The following is a 19,494-nucleotide window of genomic DNA, read 5'->3' as shown; positions in this document are numbered from 1 at the left end:
GAAGAAATGCAGTAGAAGGAGGAGAAACAAAATGTTCATACAAAGGAATGAGAATAGCATAAAGGTGGAAAAGAGGGTATGCTGAAACTATATAATGTCTCAAGGGGATTAATATCAGAGGAAAAATTATGCAGGCATTATTGTTAGAAAAAGGTTTAGGCTGTTGCTAGTGCAGCAGTAAAAAGGCTTTGCTCTCTGCTTCTGGTGATCTGAGATTAGAATAAAAGAATATTGGGAATGCAGACACAGAAGGAGGCATTGGATTCAGGGCCAGTCATAGTCTTCATGCTAATGGCCTGGATGCCTGGAAGCTTCAGCAGGAGCAGAAAAAAGGCCTAAGAATAACAGATGTGAGCTCATTGTTGAGTTCAAAGAAATAGGTTAGTCCATTAATTTGCCCACTTCTAGCAAAGACAGGTTGGTCCCCAGCTGCTGTAAATCAGCAGAGATCCCCCATGTTTGAATGGACAAGTTCAGTTACTTCATCCTCACTTCATCTTGTTTGATGTCTCCTTTCTCTTTCAAAATCCCCTTCCTTCTGCTTTAATAGACTTCAGTGTTGTCAATGCCAGTTTACACTGATCTAGAAGGGCACAGTGGGCACTGGGGCTATTTCACAGCAGATTTGTGGCTCAATCCTTCCCTGTGTTGCTGCTATCCTATCACTTGCATAGAACTAGAAAAACAAGATTCTGTGTGTTCCATGTATGAGTGAGCTGTTTTTCAGGGTGCATACAGGACATTTGCCATTTATCAGATTACAACGACACAGAACTCCAGAAGATTTTTCCCTCCAAAAGAGTCTGAAGTTCATCAGTAGTTCAGACATTTGGTGAGCTGGTTGACTTCTTGAAATCAGTAGGGTCAGAAAGAAGATGGATGTGTGAAATGAAATAAATGAAACTAAAGTTTTTTTTCTTGACCACTCCTTTACATTCTTACTCATTTAATAGATTTCCCTTGTGCTCTGAAGATGTTTCAAAGGCTAGTACAGAGAGAGAGAGGGGGGGCAAGGCCATCTAGATGGCATTCAAGAAGAGCTTCTGATGTACATAGAAAATCTGAGATAGCATCTTCTTTCATTTCTTCTCAATTGTAGTTCCCTCTGGCTGTGACCTTTCCCTGACCAGTTCCAGTGTCTTTGTCACACATTGCCTTTAGATCTCTGGGAAGCCATCAGGCAGATGTGGGAGACCATTCCAAGGTACATTCCTTGTTGACTGAGATCTCCTGCAGCCCATGCCAGGTGTGAGCATCCCTCTTCCTCATTCCTGGGCATCTGCTAAGATTAAAACCATGGCAGGGGACTGACAGGAGACCACTTTGAGAGCTGATGTTAATCACTCTTTCAAATATTTTTCACTCACTTTAGAACCCTGGAAAGGAGCAGTCAGTGCTGGCAGTGCCCAGGCTGGCTGAGGGTTTGAGGGCTTTGCTCCTGCCACCTTCTGGTCTCTCAACCATTTATAGCAACAGCTGTAGTGCCCCAAATGTGTCAACCTGAGGAGGCATTTGGCTACCTGTGGGTGCATTTACAAACAGTTCAGCTATTTCCCATCTCCTCTCCTTCCAAGGCTGGAAGCACTTGGCAGATTGAATTTGGCCCAAAAGCTTCTTTCATCTTCCTGTTCATAATTTACATTTCTTTTAGTTGAACTTTTGGAATCTGTGTCTGTATTAGAACCTTTTAGTAATCCCTCTTAAAAATACCAATGACATTCACACTGGGCTACCACATGAGCCTGCCATATGAAATACCATACCAAACTGGCTGTGTTTATTAATGGTGGTTTCTCAAAGCCTGGATAATAGCTGGGATTTTACAGAGATTGCAGTTCCCTTTGTTCCCAGTTAGCTTATTCCACATTTTCTACATCTCAAAATAAAGATAAATTATTCCATGGATTTCCAATTGCTTTTGCAACTGAATCGATTCCTGATGAATATGTGATAACCTAATAAAATAGGACAGCCACTCTGTAGCTTAATGCAAACAGATAGTACTCTGTTAGGAAACAAGTCTTCAAAATTTGTGGAAAATTACAACATATGTTAAAATAAAAAGTACTGACAACTCTGAAGCATAAATCATTTAGCTCAAAATGTAAAAATATTAAGATGCCAAACTGTGCAGAAGATCACTGTGGGGCTTCAGAAAAGAAATACCTTCTTCTGTTGAAACCACACTTCAGTGTCAGGTGCCTGGCTTCCAAAGGTGTGGAATGCTCCAGTTTCCATCAGCTTGGCTGAGAGCTGTGGATATACATCATTTCATAGTAGTCTTAACACCTCAGCAATAGTAAATGTCAGCCATTGCTGTTGAAGTTACAACTGATCTGCAGATGAAGTTATGCTTTCAGATGGATGTACTAATTCTTTCTGTAGCTTTATATATAGCAAAGCACCTTCCTGAGACATGTGCTTCACTTACTTGTGTGACGTGGGTGGCAGTGAAGTAAAACTGCAGGAATTCTTCAAGGGCCAAAAAAAAAAAAGAAAAAAAAGAGTGTGATAGAGCAAAAGGGATGGTAGGTGCCCAAAGTACATAGAGGTGGTTAATTGTAGGTTTGCAACAGTCAGCTGGTAACTCAGTGTTCCTTTTGGTTTCCTAATTATTCTCAGGGAAAGAAGATGATGCTGGCTGATAGCCAAACCCATCTGTTAACACTTCATACTCTAGTACAGTGTAAGAGTATTAATCAAATAGCAAAAGGCTAATCAGGGACAGGGCTCTTCTAACCAGCCATGGATACTTCCCCCAGAACCAGATATTCTCTGTTTACACAGACATTCTTCTTTCTTTCTGTTACAAGATTATAGTATTCCACATTTGTGTATTACTGCACATGCTTTTCACTTTTCATAAAGGCTTCTAAGGCTCCCCAGGGAATTTTTTCATGGAACTTCAGTCCATTGCAGATTTGATCACAAAACATTTTTGAATAATTTATCTTAAGCTCAGTATTTCCTAATATAGTTATTCACTTTGCAAGCCTCTCTTTCTCTGGTGCAGTAAGTCAAGTGATTTTCAATCTATTTAATCCCAAAGCTTTCCTTCTTTTTATCAAGATTTTTCGTTTCTGAATACTGTGATTTACTTTTATTACTGTAATACCCAGAAATCCACGTGCAAAACCAGTAAAAGACAGCCTTATTTGAAACAGCTTACAACTTAAGTATGTAAATTGAGTCAAATAAAGATATTATTTTCAGATTAAAAAGGAGAATCTGTGTATGAGATACATTATAAGCATAGCTGTAAGGAAATGAAACCTGATATTCAGTGTAGCAAGCAACAAAAGGAGCTTTTCAGTTACAGCTCTGCTGAAGGAAGTCACTGATACATCTTAGGGTCTGGTATCACTGCATCTGCATTCCCAAGTGCCATGTTTGAGGAAAATCTACAGTTTGAATAGAATTCCTTTTAAAAGCATTATTAAGAGCATGCAAATATTATATTTTTTCACCAGATACTGTGTAATAGTTTTGTTTATGCAAATTCTGTATAACATTTACTTTCTGGGAAAGGGTAGACATCTTCAATAGCTTCTGATGGTGTAGCTAAAAGTTTTTATTTCTAGCTCCCTTCTTCTATTTTCAGGAAATAGTGTGAATCACAGGAATTGGAAAGTACATTTTACCATGTCTCATTAGTAGATAGTTTCCCCTAGACATTTAGACATTCCTAAGAAATTGGACTTGATCCGAAAGCAGCTGACCTCCTGCAATCTAGAGTTGGCTACAGAAAGTTTAAACCAGTGGCTCGAGATGAGAATCAGCCCCCATAATTATACAACAATTTGTTTCCTGGAATCTTTTTTGCAGTTCTTTTCAGTAAGTTGCTCTGAAACACAATGCTGTTGTTTCCTTTAATATGTGAGAGAAGTGGAAAGTGTCTGCATTTCAGTATTCTGTCCCCAGTAATGTTTGTGTGGCTTATACATGATCTTCAAACACTAAACTTCTGTCCTTGATCCTATCAGAGTCACCTTCAACTGGCTTGATCTGAAATGCAATCTGAAGTGTGTTGGCTCTTCAGGCTCCAGGCCATCAATAGCCTGGGCTCCAGAACAGGTTTGCCTGGAGAAAATTTGTCCATATTCATCCTAGTTTGGTGAGACACCCAGAAAAGGATTTTTGTTAGTCTGAGTTGTTGAAATTTGGAATGAGAATGAAGAAAGATTTTGTTTGAAAAATCAATAGTTTGTTCTGTGTGCTATAGGACTAAAATTTATCTAGGGGAATCAGTGTAATTTAGTTTTATTAGGTGTTGCATTGCTCAGCAAAGAGAGTTGGAGGTATCATGCAGTCCAGATACCTTGATCTATCTACCTTTGATCTTTAGGAACAACAATTTTGATGCACCCTTCCTCACTCTCACACACAGCATATTCTCCCTGCCTATGAAAATCAATCAGCAGAGGAGCTATGTCTTTCACTGACAGTAAATAGAATTTTCTTGGCAGGAGACCCACAATTCAGGGCAAGTCAGTAATCAGAGAACTACAGACAGGAGGCAATGGTACCAGTTCCAAGAAGAAATATTTCACAGAGATTGTAATGGGACAGAATTTATAAACAAAGAATTTCACAAAGTGCCCCAAGTGGAAAACCTGTAGCAAAATAGGCAAGTGCTATAATTTTGAGGTGATTTCCAGAGAATAAGGCAAGATGGTTTGGTTATTGTACTGGACTGTTCAGTCCAAAGTCCCACTCCCATCTCTCACTGCTGTAGCACCTCTGAGAATCTTGTACTTGTTAAGTGCTGGTTTTGATAATAGCTCATTTTGTTTGACATTATCCTTTTTGCTTCCTTTATCACTGCTTAAATCAAAGAGGTACTCAGCCAGTGTTGGAGCCTGGAAATGCTTGATCTATTTGAGTGCTACAGTCATAGCAAGAAAGCAGAGGTAGTGAAGCAAGGCAGTAGTAATATACCAGTAAAATCTCTATAGTGAGGTTCAGTCAGGGAAAAATGCTATCCCACAACTTTTGAGTCTCACACAGTTCTGATACTTTGAAATTTAATTACCACATGTAATTAATTGCCATCCCAGGCCTTTGGGTAGATTGGGTTGTATTTCCTCTTCTTCTGGTAGGTTTGTCTACTTCTCCATATGTTGGCAGCTGAAAGCAGCAGGGATCTTAGGAGCTTCTCCTCTGTTCTCCTGCTTGTCAAGAATTTAATTACTTGAGGCAACAAACAGATTTTCCTCTCAGGTTAAGAACAACACAACTGGGGAATTTTTCCACGGGTTATAGCACAGAATTGCTTCTTTCCCCCTTCAGTCCTCAAAATAACCTGGATCTTCTTTCTGGCAAGTAATATTTGACTGCATTTAGTGAGGTCTGTTGGATCATATACATAGAGAGTAAAAGACAGTGCATAAGAGTAGCCTTTAATATTTCTGCATTCATTGGAAAAAGTGTTCTTCCTCAAGCACAATTTACAGAAAAATTGTTATTAAGTTTGCTGGTTGGATGAGTCAAGTTCTAGTAGAAAATTAACTAGTGAAAATGTATTTTCTACAAATTGCTGGCAAGAGTTGGTCAATTTGCCAGGATAGAAGGAGTAGACAGAGGGCTTAAGAGAGGAAAAGCTTTCTTGGGTCATAGAATCTGCTCTGCTGATTCAGGATGTCTCCTAACCTCATTAACAGTTTGAACTTGTGGTAATGATTGTTTTGAACCCCGCAGTGAGGCAATGGGAAATAGTTTACCAGAAAAAGTTAAATGCTGAAAATTATCCCATGGAATAATATTGTATTAGAATCACTGATCAGCAGAATTGATCTCAGGATGTCCCTCAACACAGTAGAATGCAATGATTGTTTCTAGTTGAAGCAATGCTAAAAAATGCAAAAAATCAGTCACAGGCCTTAAATGATCAACAGTTATCAATGTGTGTGTGATCTCAATGGGCTCTGTGAGACAGACCAAGCCTTAGGAAGGGTAAGTGGTTGGGGAGTGTGAGTTACCTTGAAGAGACCAGGATTTCACCTGAAGAATTAATTTCTTCACAGTGGTGAGCAAGAGACATTCATGTCTGGATTGTCAGCTCTGACCTTGGTCTGGGTTCTTCACTTGGTGTAACATTAGTCATGAACCTCTTGAAACCAGGTATTAGATGCTTTGTCTTCACTGCAGAATTAGCCTGAGTTCTGAAGCATAATTCCTTCATGTCTGCACATGTTCCTCTTGCTGGTGCTTGCTTGTGACTTCATCTACAGAATTAATGGCTTTGTGTTGCTTGTATCCAACCTTTTAACCTGTCCACTTGGCAGGACAGATGCACTTCAGTGCTACAGTGTCCTGCAGTGCCTTCCCACAATTTCCCCCCCTTTTTTTTTTTTTTTTTGGTGTGTTTTGAAGTACTGCAAAGCTCTTCTATTACTGGCACAGCCAAAGATATAAAGCAGTTCAGCTTCCTGACCCCACTTCTGCTCTTCTGACATTTGCTGCTACAAGGAGGCTGCTTCTCAGCTCTTGTTCAGACATTATTAAACAGTAAGTACCATCTCCCATTCCCTCTCTACCAGAGCAGATGAAGCCAATGGGGCATCAAAATGACACAGTCTGTTAAATGTGTGACTCCCATCAACCTCTCCTTTCATTGGCCTCTAACTTTCTCCTCTGTTGCTGTCACTGTTTTATGGTCACTGATGCAATGCTGTTCCCCTCTCAGCTCAGGCTGCAATTCCAAACAACTGTTCCACCTGTCTTGCTTTTCTCAAGGCATATAAAATGTGGCAATCTCCTTTTTACTTCCCCAGCCACTCCCTAGATGAAGGTCTACAGCAGGCAATGTGGTGCTCTTGATTCTCCCCACAGCCAGATCCTTCAGTGATCAGTAAACTGGGAGCATTCCTCCCATGAGGGAGGGAGTCTGAAACACTGAGATCTGGCTGGACAGAGCTGTACAGTGGCTCATGTCATCTACATGGGACACTCAGCCATGACAAGAAGATTGGGAGTCCCTGTGCTCACCTTCTCCTGAGTCATCAGAGCCCCAGGTTGCCATTTAGCTGCTAGCAGAAATCTGGGCTGAAATCACTGTAATTTTTATTAACAAATCTTCATCTTCTAGCAGATTCCTGCAGGGATTTACTGAGACTTTGATGACACTGACATACATCAGGTTCCTCTCTTGGGAGAAGACAAAGTCCTCCAAATGTACCACCTCAGTTCTTTTACCTCAGATATTCACAAGTCATCTCTGGCATAGTCTGCTCCCTAAGCTCTGGCAGGGTGTCAGGACTGAGGATAACACAACCTCACTGCTATTTTTGAACAGATCAATATCTCACTAAGGCAGTGGTCAGAGACTCCCCACATCCCAGCTGACAAGAAGGACCATTGATTCTGTTCTGAGTGCCTAGATGCATACTCTGTATTTCCAGATCTGCCAAAAAAAAAAAAAAAAAGAAAAAAAGAAAAAAAGAAAAGGTTGCATTGACAGGAGAAAAGGAGTTGATCTTGTGAGCCATTGCTGTTACATGATCTGTATCAGACTCATCTTTCCTTTACTCACATTGATCTCCTTGTTTTCATATTTTTTATTAGTACTTTCATTAGATACCAAGAGGGTGATGAAAAATAAGGGCTTAAGGGTTGCCATCCACTGAAACAATAAATCCCTCAGAGTGTGAGCAGGCTTTGAGATCTCTTCATATCTTAATCTATTAAAGCTGCTAAACCCTCCATTAAAGTGCTACCCAAAGTGATATATTAATGGATGGATCCTGAGTGATGACCACAGAACCAGACATTAAGCAGTGCAAAGAACTATTATCTCACTTCATTGAAACCACTCTGCAGGGAACCATCTGATCAGCATGATTCCTGACAGAAAGTCAGTGATTTAGGGAGGGAAACTTCCCTTCCACAAATAAGCAATAATCTTAGGAATGAGGAAAACCTACCTAGATGCATTAGTTGTGGTCATCTTTCTTCTACTATCAAACCTCCTTTTTCTGAACACATTTGAAGAGCATCTCGCCAAAAGCTGACTACAGGATTATCTAATGAAGTTAAGATTGTAGACTCAGCACAGCCTGGATTCAGGCCAGTACATTAAGATGGAAACACCATCAGTGTGGCCCTGAGTTAATAGATTCCTAATGGATAAAGAGCAAGCATCTTTTTCATCTTTTTTTCATCTTCTTTGACCTCTCTGCATTATCTGAAACCACTGGCCATGAGATAACTGCTGTTTCACTTGATGAAATTATGCTTCACCTTAGAAGTGGCACAAGGCACTGGAGGAATGTTCTGCAATGGTCCAAGTTATTCCAGGGACACATATTAAACAGTGAAGGAAATGATAACTTTTTCCATTAGATTTCTGCTTTTGTGTAGGCCAGCAGCTACCAAAAATGGTGCAAACTGGTTAGATGACTGAAGTTACAATACTGGCAACAGAGAGAAAAAATGCAGGTCTATTTTTGGTTCAAAACAAATGAATGAAATGGCTCATAGTTTGGGTGATATGTATAGTGAAGAATAACTGGCAGACAGTGCCTAGAGTATGGCAAATGAAAAAACCAAATAATTTGAAGAACTTGCAGTCATGGATCAGTGTCCTTTTGCCACATATGCAGTCAGAATAAACAGGTTCATTCTAGGAGAGTGAATTTCTCTGTCTGTGCTCTCAAATAGTAGGATCTGTATCTTCATCTAGTGATGTTTTCCATTATTATAATATATCTAATATTAATGTTTTCTGTCACCTCCTGGCTGCCCTGCAATCCCTGGTGACCCCGCAGATTCCAGGTAACTCCAGCAACTACCGAACCCTCCAGCACATCTCTTCTGCAGCTCACATTGCTCTGAAGGAGTGCAGTTCAGGAAGCCTGTTTTCTGCTTTCTCCACTGTGTTCCTTTAGGCTTTATACTGGTCTTTGTTTTGAAGATGTTTTCCTTGTCTGGCACATCAAAGTCCCACCAGCTGAAGTAGGAGGGAGGTGGAACTTGCTGGGCCAGTGGCAGTGAACACCTCCAGGTTCAAAGGACCACTCCTCAGGTTACCACATTCCATTGCAAGCACAAGACACTTTTTTTTTTTTTTTTTTTTGACTCTGCCTTTTGTGTAACAAATACACAAGTTAAATTTTTGGACAAGCTAATAACATTTCCCCCAGGTAAATCACATAGGCAATGGGTTGATCGTGTAGTGATGAGCAAGGTGTAACTGTGTATGAAACAGGCTGGTACAGCAGGGTTAAACCCTGCAAAGTTGTGGTTTGTGTCCATGGAGATGAATGCAGCACCAAGGAGACAGAGGAGCCCTGGATCCCTGGAACTTTGGCTGCTTTTGTCTGAGATGAGCTATCTGTGGGGCCACTCAGTGAAGCTCTGCAATGAAAGCATTCTCCAGGCGGAAGAGTTTGCTCCACTTAGCCCTGCACTCCTCAATAACAATATCCTTGGCTCTTGCATACCTTTGTGGGTGGGAGACACAGACATCCCATTTAGTACATCTAAAGCCTCATTCAGGATGATTAAAAATAAGTGTTGGTGTTAGAGAAATGCAGGCAGTCATTTCAGGTGTGAAAAGAGTTTAATCTTCAGGTCTATTTCCCTGAGGATTGATCTTATATATTAAAAAAAAAGCACTGTCTGTAATTATGAAGTAAATGATAAGCATCAAATGAATTGTTACAGAGTCCTTTTGTTGATTTGATTCCATGATAAGGAGCAGTTGCTGTGTGACCTTGAGTAAGACCACATAACTCATGCTAAACACATTGCTACAAAGATGGCATTTTGGCAGAGCTTTGATGTAGGTCATTTTATTACCAGGCTGAATCAAACTACAAACTGATCTTAAACTCATGTCAAGAATACTAATAATAAACTGATCAATGAGGTGCTGGATTGTTCAGAAGAATTGGGCAGGGGAAAATGCAGACATAAAAATTCTAGAATTCCAAAGTTTAAACTGTTTGGGCTATTATGTAGGCTGGAATAGAATTCCTTGCATTAGTACAAGTTCTCTTTCCTCCAGGGGCTTTTAGCTGGGTGTAGAACAGGACAGTGTCTGAATGTACACACTTATCTTTATTTTTCTTGACCTTTATGTGCAAGTAATTTTAATAGTTCCATTAACTAGTAAGATCATTTGCAAACCACTGTACAAAGTATATTATGAGGAATGCCTTGGGGACCATCATATCCTATTATACTCAGTGTTAATAGAATGAAAAATTAATTTCAACTCTAAAGATTAGAGCAAGGCAAGACTGCCCTTTTATAGGGAAATTCAAAGTTTTATTTGCTATGGTAAATCTTGAGTTGTACCCTAATATAACCATTATGTGCACCTTTATGGGCCTGATTTGAATCAAACAGTGCAGGAGCCTCATTCTGTGATGCCTTGAGTAAAATGCTTATAGCAAAGCTTCCTCTTGTGAAAAAGGAGGGTTTCTGTGAGTAACATGGGATTGCCCCTGTGTGATTTCACAGCTTTAAATTACTATATGCTAGTGAGCTTGGAGCTGCTTGTTGAGTGAGTTAATAAATCAGAGATGAGAGCACCCATGGTTCCAAGGAGTGTCTTCACCTTACTTGACTCTTTAATTGCTCATTAAACGTTGTCCTCTTCAGCACTGCAGGACTTCAGACACCTAAACCCAAATATGCTGTTCTTCATAGTATGTTTTTATTTTGCATATCACTGATTACTTTAGACATGGGTCTTGCTTGTAATTCTTATGTAGTGTTCTTCCTAGGGGACTGGAGCACTGCTACACAAGTCAGCACTTCTGTCCATGGACATGAGAGGAAATTAACAGAATTAGCTGAATTTTAGTCATCTTTATTTCCTGTTAAAGTGTGATGTTTGGTTAAAGCACCTTAGTTTGTATCAGTAGTGAGCAAGAATTTTGTTACTCTAAAGGGCAAAGAAATAATCCACCATCAGCCTTCCTGCTCACAAGTTGAACTGAGAACCTGGCCTGGTTAGAAGGATAAAAAAGTTGCATGTTTTAGATGTAAGAATATATCTTATAGTACCCTGCACTTTTAATAACAAACTATAAGTTTGTGGTTGCATTTTAAAGTGACTATACAAAAAAAAGTGTATTTCTTTCTTAGAAAATTCTGGTTTTGTAATACCCTGTATTGATTTTCATCTTACAGCTGTAGACCAGATTGCCTCACTGCTTCCAGAACCCTCACTGAAGTAAAATAAATGCACAAGAGATTTGGACAATTAGTGACTGGAGAATTAGCTATCAATATTTCATGCCCCTTGCAATACTGTCTAAACACAGATATGAAATAAGAATGAATTGCACTTCTGACATTCTCTAACCTAGAATGGAAGTGGCTCATCTAGAAAGATCTTGCAGTCATTATAAGAAGGCAACGTTCTAATCACTGGTCAAGTGTGATCTGATTGAGTAAAAAGCAGGACGATTTGTCTCAGGATTATTCAGAGTTCATTCATTTGTGATTTGAAGTTGGATTTAACCCCAAACCATTTGTGATTCTATGAATTAAATCTATTGTGAATAGCTTAATGGGGTTGGCCTGTAATCACCCAAACACAGAATACACAGCAAAGTGTTTTCTTTTACTCTGATGCCAGTCTGAGTGCAGATTCAAAATGGGATCTTGTGTCTGGTATGTCCAAACAGCAGGAATTGTTCAAATGTACAAGACATTGGTACAAAACATTTGGCCCAGGAGGTACCTGGGAACTGAAAGGGTGTTTCATATGCAGGTCCAGTGCAACTCTAAGAGGGTTCTCTGGCTGATTTGAAGTGAATTGGGCATTTCAGCCTGGTTTTCAATATAGCAACACAAAGCTGCTTCCCAAATCAGCTTTGCTGGCTGTGTTTTAGACAGGAACGAATTAATCTTTGTCTTGCAAGGAGTCTCTTGTAGTTCAGCTTCAGCCAGTTCTTGGTTAAGTAAGCACAATACCCACATTTCCAATCTGATATAAAAATGTCCTAAGTGGTAAAATGGAAATAAGGTAGTAAGCAATAAAGTGCAGCCTTTAAAGTAGTTATTCTGTATGGTCTGAGGTTTTTTTGTATGTGGTGGGCATACTGACATACAGTGGAAAGTCAGACACCAATGCAGCACAGGAGCAGGAAAGTATTAAAACCAGGAGCTGTTCCTACTCAGTGAGAAGAAAAGGAGATTCTACTCTGACAAGTGAGGCAGGAAAACTACCAACCAGTTTTTCAAAGTCTGAATCTTAAAGATGTTGAAGTTTCAGTAATCCAACAGAGGACAAATAAGAGAACACTGTAGTTATGGAAAACTCAACAACCTTGAAAAGTCTACACTTCGAGCTACTGCATCATGTAGTAAACATTACTTCTACTCCTTGAGCTATTTTTTAAAAATCTATTGTGCCTCTTAATAGACTTTCAAAACTGAACTCCATTTTATGTTATGAACAGTAGCAAGGAAAGTGCTATAGATGAAGCTGGCATTGTGCATTATAGTAACAATAAAGTTGGGTAAAAAAAAAGTTATTATGAAAGCAACACTGCTAACCAAAGTTCTTCCTGGTGTTAGTTTTTTATTACAAAGATCTGAAGTGACAAATCAGTTTATGTTGTCAAGAGACCTATTTTTTATTTTGGTCAGTTTGTATTAATTAAATCTTGTGAGTATTATTTTGTTTGTCTTTGCTGTGTTTAATATTTTTAACCAAAATAATTGCTCTCTAAGGCAAAGTTTATGGTATGTTTACCAACCAATTAAGATATTTACAGTTGTGTGTATTATTTTTTTCAACAGCTCTCTGCACAGAGGAGTGTGTGCATGGAAGATGTGTTTCTCCTGACACTTGTCATTGTGAACCAGGATGGGGAGGTACTGATTGCTCTAGTGGTGAGTAAAGATTACAAAACTGGGATAAAGATATATGCTGCTATTAAAAAATAAAAGGCCTTGAATAAAGTCGTGGCCTCAAAACTTGGATGCTTCAAGGGGAAAAAAGATTGTTGGTTATTTTGCAACAATTAATGTGTGATAATACCCTTTCTATGGTAATAGCTTTCACCTGCTTTTGCTTGGTTTTACAAAGTGTTAAATGCAGTGGTTGATGCTCTTAATGCTTTTGTTCCTGTTCTTGGGATACTAATGCAGGTAATAATAGTTCTGTTGTAAAATTTTTCTCTCTTAAATCTTTATGATAATTCATTAAGTATTTTGTGGAGCACTTGGAGTGCTTTGGTAAGCGTGCTCCCTAGGCAGAATCCTTGTCCTGCTGAAGCCAGTGGGAGCCCTGCCATGCAGCCCAGATTCTACTTTCTGACTTGATTTCCACACCTTGAATTTTCCTTACTGCAGAATGGGGGAATGGGTGAGGTGGGAGTTCTCCACCTTTTACTCAGGAATAAATACACACTTGAGGCTTTCAGTTCTCCCACCTGGAGAAGCTGTGTATGTTTCCCCTCTGTTAATTGGTAATGATAAGTTAGGGTCCATGTGATTAGTTCAGGCTGGAATGACAGAGCTGGGGCTCTTTCCAGTACAAACATCTGAGGGGTTGTGCAGCACAGACCCAATAGGTTATTGATGTAACAGAGAGCAGCTTGTTAAATGGAGTCTGTTTGTGCATCAGGCAAGTAAATAAAGCTGTATCCAGAAAGGTGCTCTGAGTCATTTACTGAATGAATGTTTCATTCCCACTTCCTCCCTTTCTCTCAGATTGATTGGGATCTTAAAAAAGAGGCATCATTAACAGGCTAAAAGCTAACAGAAAAGGGATCTATAAAGGGAGGTGTTAGGAGAGGGGCTAAATGGGACTGGGGCTGAGCACCTCCAGAGGCTGGGGCAGCTCTGCTCCGGTGACTGGTGGTTTGTCTGCAGCCTGGTAGATGCCTTCTTAATTACAGCAGCAAAGGCAATAGGAAGAGAGCAGGGAGGAGAGACAAAGAGGAAGGCTGGGGTTTGGGGTTTTGAAACAACATTTTGGTCTTACCTGACAAGGGGAGAATTGGGCAGCATCACATACTGAGTATCTACCTGTAACAGTATTCTGTAGAAGAAAAATAGTGCTTTCAATTGTAATGTGTTGTTTAGAATCACAGGGACTAATTTTACCCTTTATTTTTAGCAATGGATGTTTAACCTAACAGCCAGTGAGGTTTTATACACTTAAGTTAAAAAGGATGAGAAGCAAAAATACTATGATCAGTGAACATACATGATAGTTCACATACAGTGAACTATGACAGTGAACATACCTGTATGATCATACATACAGGTATAAATACTTATACAGAGCATATATACTCCTATATATAGAAATACAGGTTACTCTGTATATAAATATTTGTACAGAGAGTAACAAGCACTCCATTCTTTGTAAGAATGAAGAGGAAAGGATAAGATTTCAGAGTACAGAAAGGTCTGGTGGACTAAAACTACCCAGAGAGTAGTCCACTAAATTGCACTAATCTTGCAAGTGAAGATAACAAGAAAAAAAAGAAGGTTTTCCCTATATTGAATATTTAGCTTTTTAAAGTAATTAGGAATATTAAAGCACTGACAATGATTGAGATAGAAACATTATTCATAACTTTTATTTCCGCACTGGGCAGCACTCCAGTATATTTCATTTATGAGGTTTCAGCGGCAGAAAGAGACGCGTTGGCCAATTCCTAAATTAAATATGCCTGGTTAACTTTTATAAATGATAGCCTAGGATTAGCTTCAAAATTTAAGCTTTCATTTTATTAATGTAATTAGTGTGTTCACTGGACTACAGTGCCCATTGTCTTTCATTCCATTTGTTATCTGTTGGGCAGCATGCGTTCCCGTCCTGAGCTCTGCTCAGAACAAGCACTGTCCATGTAATGCTTCTGACTGGGAAAGGCCCCACAGCAGCCAGGTTTCACTGCAGCTGGGAGAGCTGCTCAGCTCCAGTTGACAGCAGGAATTTGGGTGATTTTCCTCTTTATTGTTAGGAGCAAGCCTGCTTTATGATGGTTTTTTGGTATTGTTCTATCCGGCTTTAGCTGGGAGTTGGGTGAGATGATCTCTAGAGGGCCCTTCCAACTCTGATGATGCTGTGAGATTTTATTTAAATTAGAAGGTATAGAACAGCTATCAGCTAAATACACTGCAGTTGCTACTCTGAGCATTTCCAAGAGAGAAGCTGGAGGCCTTTGCCTGACTGGGGTTAACTGGGAGTTTCATCTATTGATGACCCACGTATCACATCTTACTGTTAGCCAGAAATAATGGGGATAACATTTTTCACTCTACTGGAGTAATGAATTACCTGTGCCTTCTTCCTATTACTTCATTAATACTGGGTAGGTGCTATCAAGGTTACGTGCTTCAAATGACAAATAATCCTTGGTTGGATGTTTCTGAACGAGTGGCCCTGTAAGGTTTGGGCTCTGGACAAAGTGAAGCTGTTGGCTGTGTGTGTGCCACCCCACTCCTCCTGGGACCACAGACCTTTCCTGTGTGGTCCTCAGAGTCAGTGATTTTATTAAGTCACAGGTATATTGCTTTTAATGTTGGATATTTGCAATTTCTTTACTAGGAAAGGAATTGCTAGCCAAAACACTCCCTTGAAATTCACAAGATCTCCCAGGACCTGTAATTGTGTCCTGAATTTTCTCTGCTGAAAACAATGTTGAGAAGTACTTGACACTGGGGGCATCTGTTGTCATTTACTTGGAAAAAACCTAGGGACACTCTTTCTGAGATGGTATTTCAACAGCCTGCAGACCAGACCATTTTAACTTTCTAAAAAGTTATTTGTAACTTTGGTTTGGTTTGATGGGTGGATTTAAACCATAAGCAGAGCTCCAGCATAAGGTCCAGGTGTCACTTGAAAAGCAGAAGCCAGATCCAAAGGTTTTTTGGTGCTCTACAAAGACTGCCAGTGCCAGAAGAAGGAATGAATTCTGACTCTGAGCACAAATTCCTATGGGGAGAAAAGGTTTTGGTGTCAAATGCAGCTTCCCAGTGTTACAATTCTCTCTTGCCTAGACTATTTTCAGTTAAATATTTTAAACAGTTACACCTACAGCCTGTAGCCACCCAAACAGTCTGAGAATCTTTCTGTTTCATGCTTTCCTGAAGTTCAGACAATAATCACAGAACTTGCTGGTCAGTGCAGCTTCCCAGTGACTGCTCATGGTATGTGTTAGAGTTCATCTACTGTCAAGGTTAAAATAGGTTCAGATGAATTGCTAAACAATTACAAAAAACCCCACCCTGTGCCATATTCAGCTCTGTGTGCCTCTATACCTGTCTTTTACTGCATGCTGTTGTACATCTGTTGATGCCTGCAGGCCTAGCCTTGATTTCATGCTATAAAGCTGCAATATATTAAGGCTTGATTACCATAACAACAAAAAGAGAAGTAATGAGGTATTAACTAAAGAAGCTCTTGAATAAAATGTTTTCAAGGTTTTAATGGTGCTAAAAATGAAAAGGAAAACTCTACAAAATCCTAAACCATACCTCCCTCCTTCTCTTTTAACTTTTTTATTGAAATGATGCCCATTCTGTCCATGCAATCTGCACTGTTGTTGTTTTTTTTTTCTAAATACAAAGGAAAATTGCAAATGCTCTGTGTGAACTTACCTGCTCACCTGTCCAATTATTCAAAGCAATTAATTTCAAACAGTATGATGTGCTGGCTTGAAGTTCTGGTAGGAATATAATTGACTGTTGGTGGTTACCTGGCCTCTTCTGGGTCTTGATAATAGCCATCTGTATTTGCAAGCTGTTAGGCCTCCATCCAGCAAAGCACTTAAGCATATCCTTAGTTTGACACATGAGCCAGGACTTTTCATCTGCTTTATGTTAAGCAGGTGAGTCAGTTTTGAAAAAAAAACACTAAAAAGAGCTCAGTGAAAGCTAAACAAGCATCTCATTGAAGTCAAGGAGTAGGGGCATCTGTCAAAATGGTGAAACTCATCAGATGAAATTATTGAAGACCATTTTTGTTCTCACGAGCATCTTGACTTTGAAAGATTTTGGGGAAGATTGCAGATACCTTTCTGGTTAGAAGGGGATTCACAAAGCAGTGCACAACAGGTAGGAAAGGGAAAGTTCAGAGTAAAAGCCTTCAGCTAAAAGCAAGAACCTTTCACTGTGCCCACAACTTCAGACTAAACAAACACAGAGGCTGTATTGAAAAAATAAAGTGGTTTTCAAAATATTTGCTTCCTTGTTAAGTTTCAGGAGAAAATGAAGTACTTGGCCAAAGTTTTATTGGAGAGATTTTATCATAATAATTATTATTATCATAATAATACCAAACATCTTCCCTCATACTATGGCACCAGAGGGAGAGAGGTTATAATGCTAGTGTTTGGTATAAGCTGATCAGTAATATACACATATCATAGGTAACAGAGTTCTCCTTGTAAAGGATGTTTTGTATGAATTGTCATTAAGAACAAGAAGTTATTTCATCTTTATCTGATTGTTAAAAATAGCCAAGGTTGTAACAACAGGCTTAGTGTAACATCACAGCAAGATCATGTTGAAGGGTATAGCCCTGGAGCAGCTGGAGTGCTTCAGTTCTGAGCCTTGTGATGAATGAGAACTCTAAGTATGGCTGGATCTGAAGGGGGCTGCTTGACAAACTATGGGAAGCAACAGTAGGAATCTCAGGAGAAAAAGAAGAATATTTTAAAGTGAGTCCATGGTGGTTTTCAGGTTCCATTTTGGCTTCTGTCTTCTCAAAATGCTTTGAACTATTTCTGAAGAAGAAATAAAATCCAAAATAAAGATTCCTGGTTTGTGAATACAGGCTAATGGCAGGGACTGATCTGCAGAAATCATTTGTCAATTTTGTTGTCCTCAGGTTTTTGGGATAGAATTGACAGGGAAATGAGCAAGGTCCACCAAAGGGCAAGACCTCAGCAGTGCTAATCTGTTAGTGGGCCCCTGCATGGATCCAGGGCCTGTCTGTGTGTCTTGGGTGGGAATTTGTCTTTGCTGTGTGTTTGTATCCCAGTGACTGTTGTATCCAGCTGCCAAATGAGGTGACAGAATTGGGTTCAAAGTTTCTCTTTCCAAAGTTCATCTATTTCATTTTTCACTCCCAACTCTTGAGTTTAGGTGCACATTTCTAAAGACCTGGGTGAAGCTGTGAAACCTGAGCTTGGATTCAGGCTTAATTAATGCTTTAGCTGAAACAGAATTTCATATCCATAGCCTGTGGACTTTTAATACACTTTTCATTTAAGCTGAGCTCAAATTGCAATTTAATTTTCATGTAATTTGCAGAGCCAGTGACAACTACATCATGCAAAGAGATGCAAATGTATTAAAACAAGCTTCAATGAGGCTCATACAAGGATCTTTCTGCAGCAATTATGGAGTGGATTTGATTTCTGTCTCTTTCCATTCTAACAATTTGCTCTTCCTTAAACTTAAAAAAAAAAATAAAAGCTCCAAGTTCCTTCAACCACTGCTGAACTGGTGTGATCAGGTAAACAGCTTGTGTTTCATTCCTGCCTCTGCTGGCTGTGGGGCCTGTGCTGAGCAGTGCCTGGAGCAGCAGCTCTGCCTGGGCCCAGCCCACGCAGGACAGGCTGTAACCAGGGGATCCAAATGTAAACACAAGCTGCTGTTCAGTGTACTCAGCAGCACAGCAGCATGTCCTGGGTGTATTTTTACACAGCTAATTTGGCTGCATTAAACTGTGCTAATCCATCATTTTTCATTTGGTGGGAATGTTTTGACTCTTGCTGAAGCCATCAATATCTGCTCAATTATTTGTGGTGGTTTCTCCTCACTCTGTCAGATGATAGGAGGCTTTAAGCTTCTGTGAGCTGAGTGCCTGGGAGGTGCTGCAAGCATATGGAAAGGTATGAAAGTTGTATTAGCCTTGACTTTTCCCACAGTAACCCAGCTGAGCAAAAGGCAACAGTTCATCCTGGGAAAGGAAAAACAGACCCAAGACTTGCTTAAGTGAACAAACTGCTTTCTGCACTTCTGTGTGATCAATTGATGATGGATACATCACTTGCCAGTTGTCCCAAGTCTTGTACTCAAGTGAGTGAAAAGTAGAAATTCAGCACTCCATGTCAATATGGTTTTCATCTTCATCCTCCCTGCCAAAGGACTTCTGGATGTGTCTAAAGCCAAGGGAGTGACAGCTCCTTTCCCTCCAGCAGCCCCAGCCTGCTTGGAGACTCCTCTTTTCAAGGATTTTAAAGAGCTGATTGAGCTGACCCAACTCTGTCTGCTCCAGTCCCTGGAGTTTTGTCTTCCAAATTGGCCTGAGACAGCAGCACCATTTTGCAGTCTTTCTCATCTTGTAGTCTTCACACATTTTCTCTATAGTGCTGCAAAAAACGTGACTGTGGATCCAGCCTGGGGCTGCTGGGGTTGATGTGGTCAGGGGATATGTTTGTATTGATCTGGTCCTCAGATGCTGGGATTAAAAGACAAAGAAGTCCTTCCTAATCTTGACAAATGATACAATGAACATTCTGTATGTTATATGACTAATAGCCAACAATTCTGTAGTGAAAACTTTGATAT

The 19,494-nt window shown here is 39.8% G+C and overlaps 1 protein-coding gene across 1 annotated transcript in view; it reads left to right on the top strand.

Moving 5' to 3' along the window:
• Positions 1–19,494, top strand: part of MEGF11 (multiple EGF like domains 11) — a 190,425-nt gene that overhangs the window by 13,921 nt on the left and 157,010 nt on the right. The window contains exon 5 of the mRNA XM_030457045.1: positions 12,760–12,852. Coding sequence (XP_030312905.1) covers positions 12,760–12,852 — 93 coding nt within the window. The remainder of the gene's footprint in view (positions 1–12,759; positions 12,853–19,494) is intronic.

Source organism: Calypte anna, chromosome 10, assembly GCF_003957555.1.
Source record: "Calypte anna isolate BGI_N300 chromosome 10, bCalAnn1_v1.p, whole genome shotgun sequence".
NCBI classification, from domain to species: domain Eukaryota; kingdom Metazoa; phylum Chordata; class Aves; order Apodiformes; family Trochilidae; genus Calypte; species Calypte anna.
The sequence above is the reverse complement of the archived record's forward strand: the minus strand, read 5'-3'. Positions and strand labels throughout refer to the sequence as shown.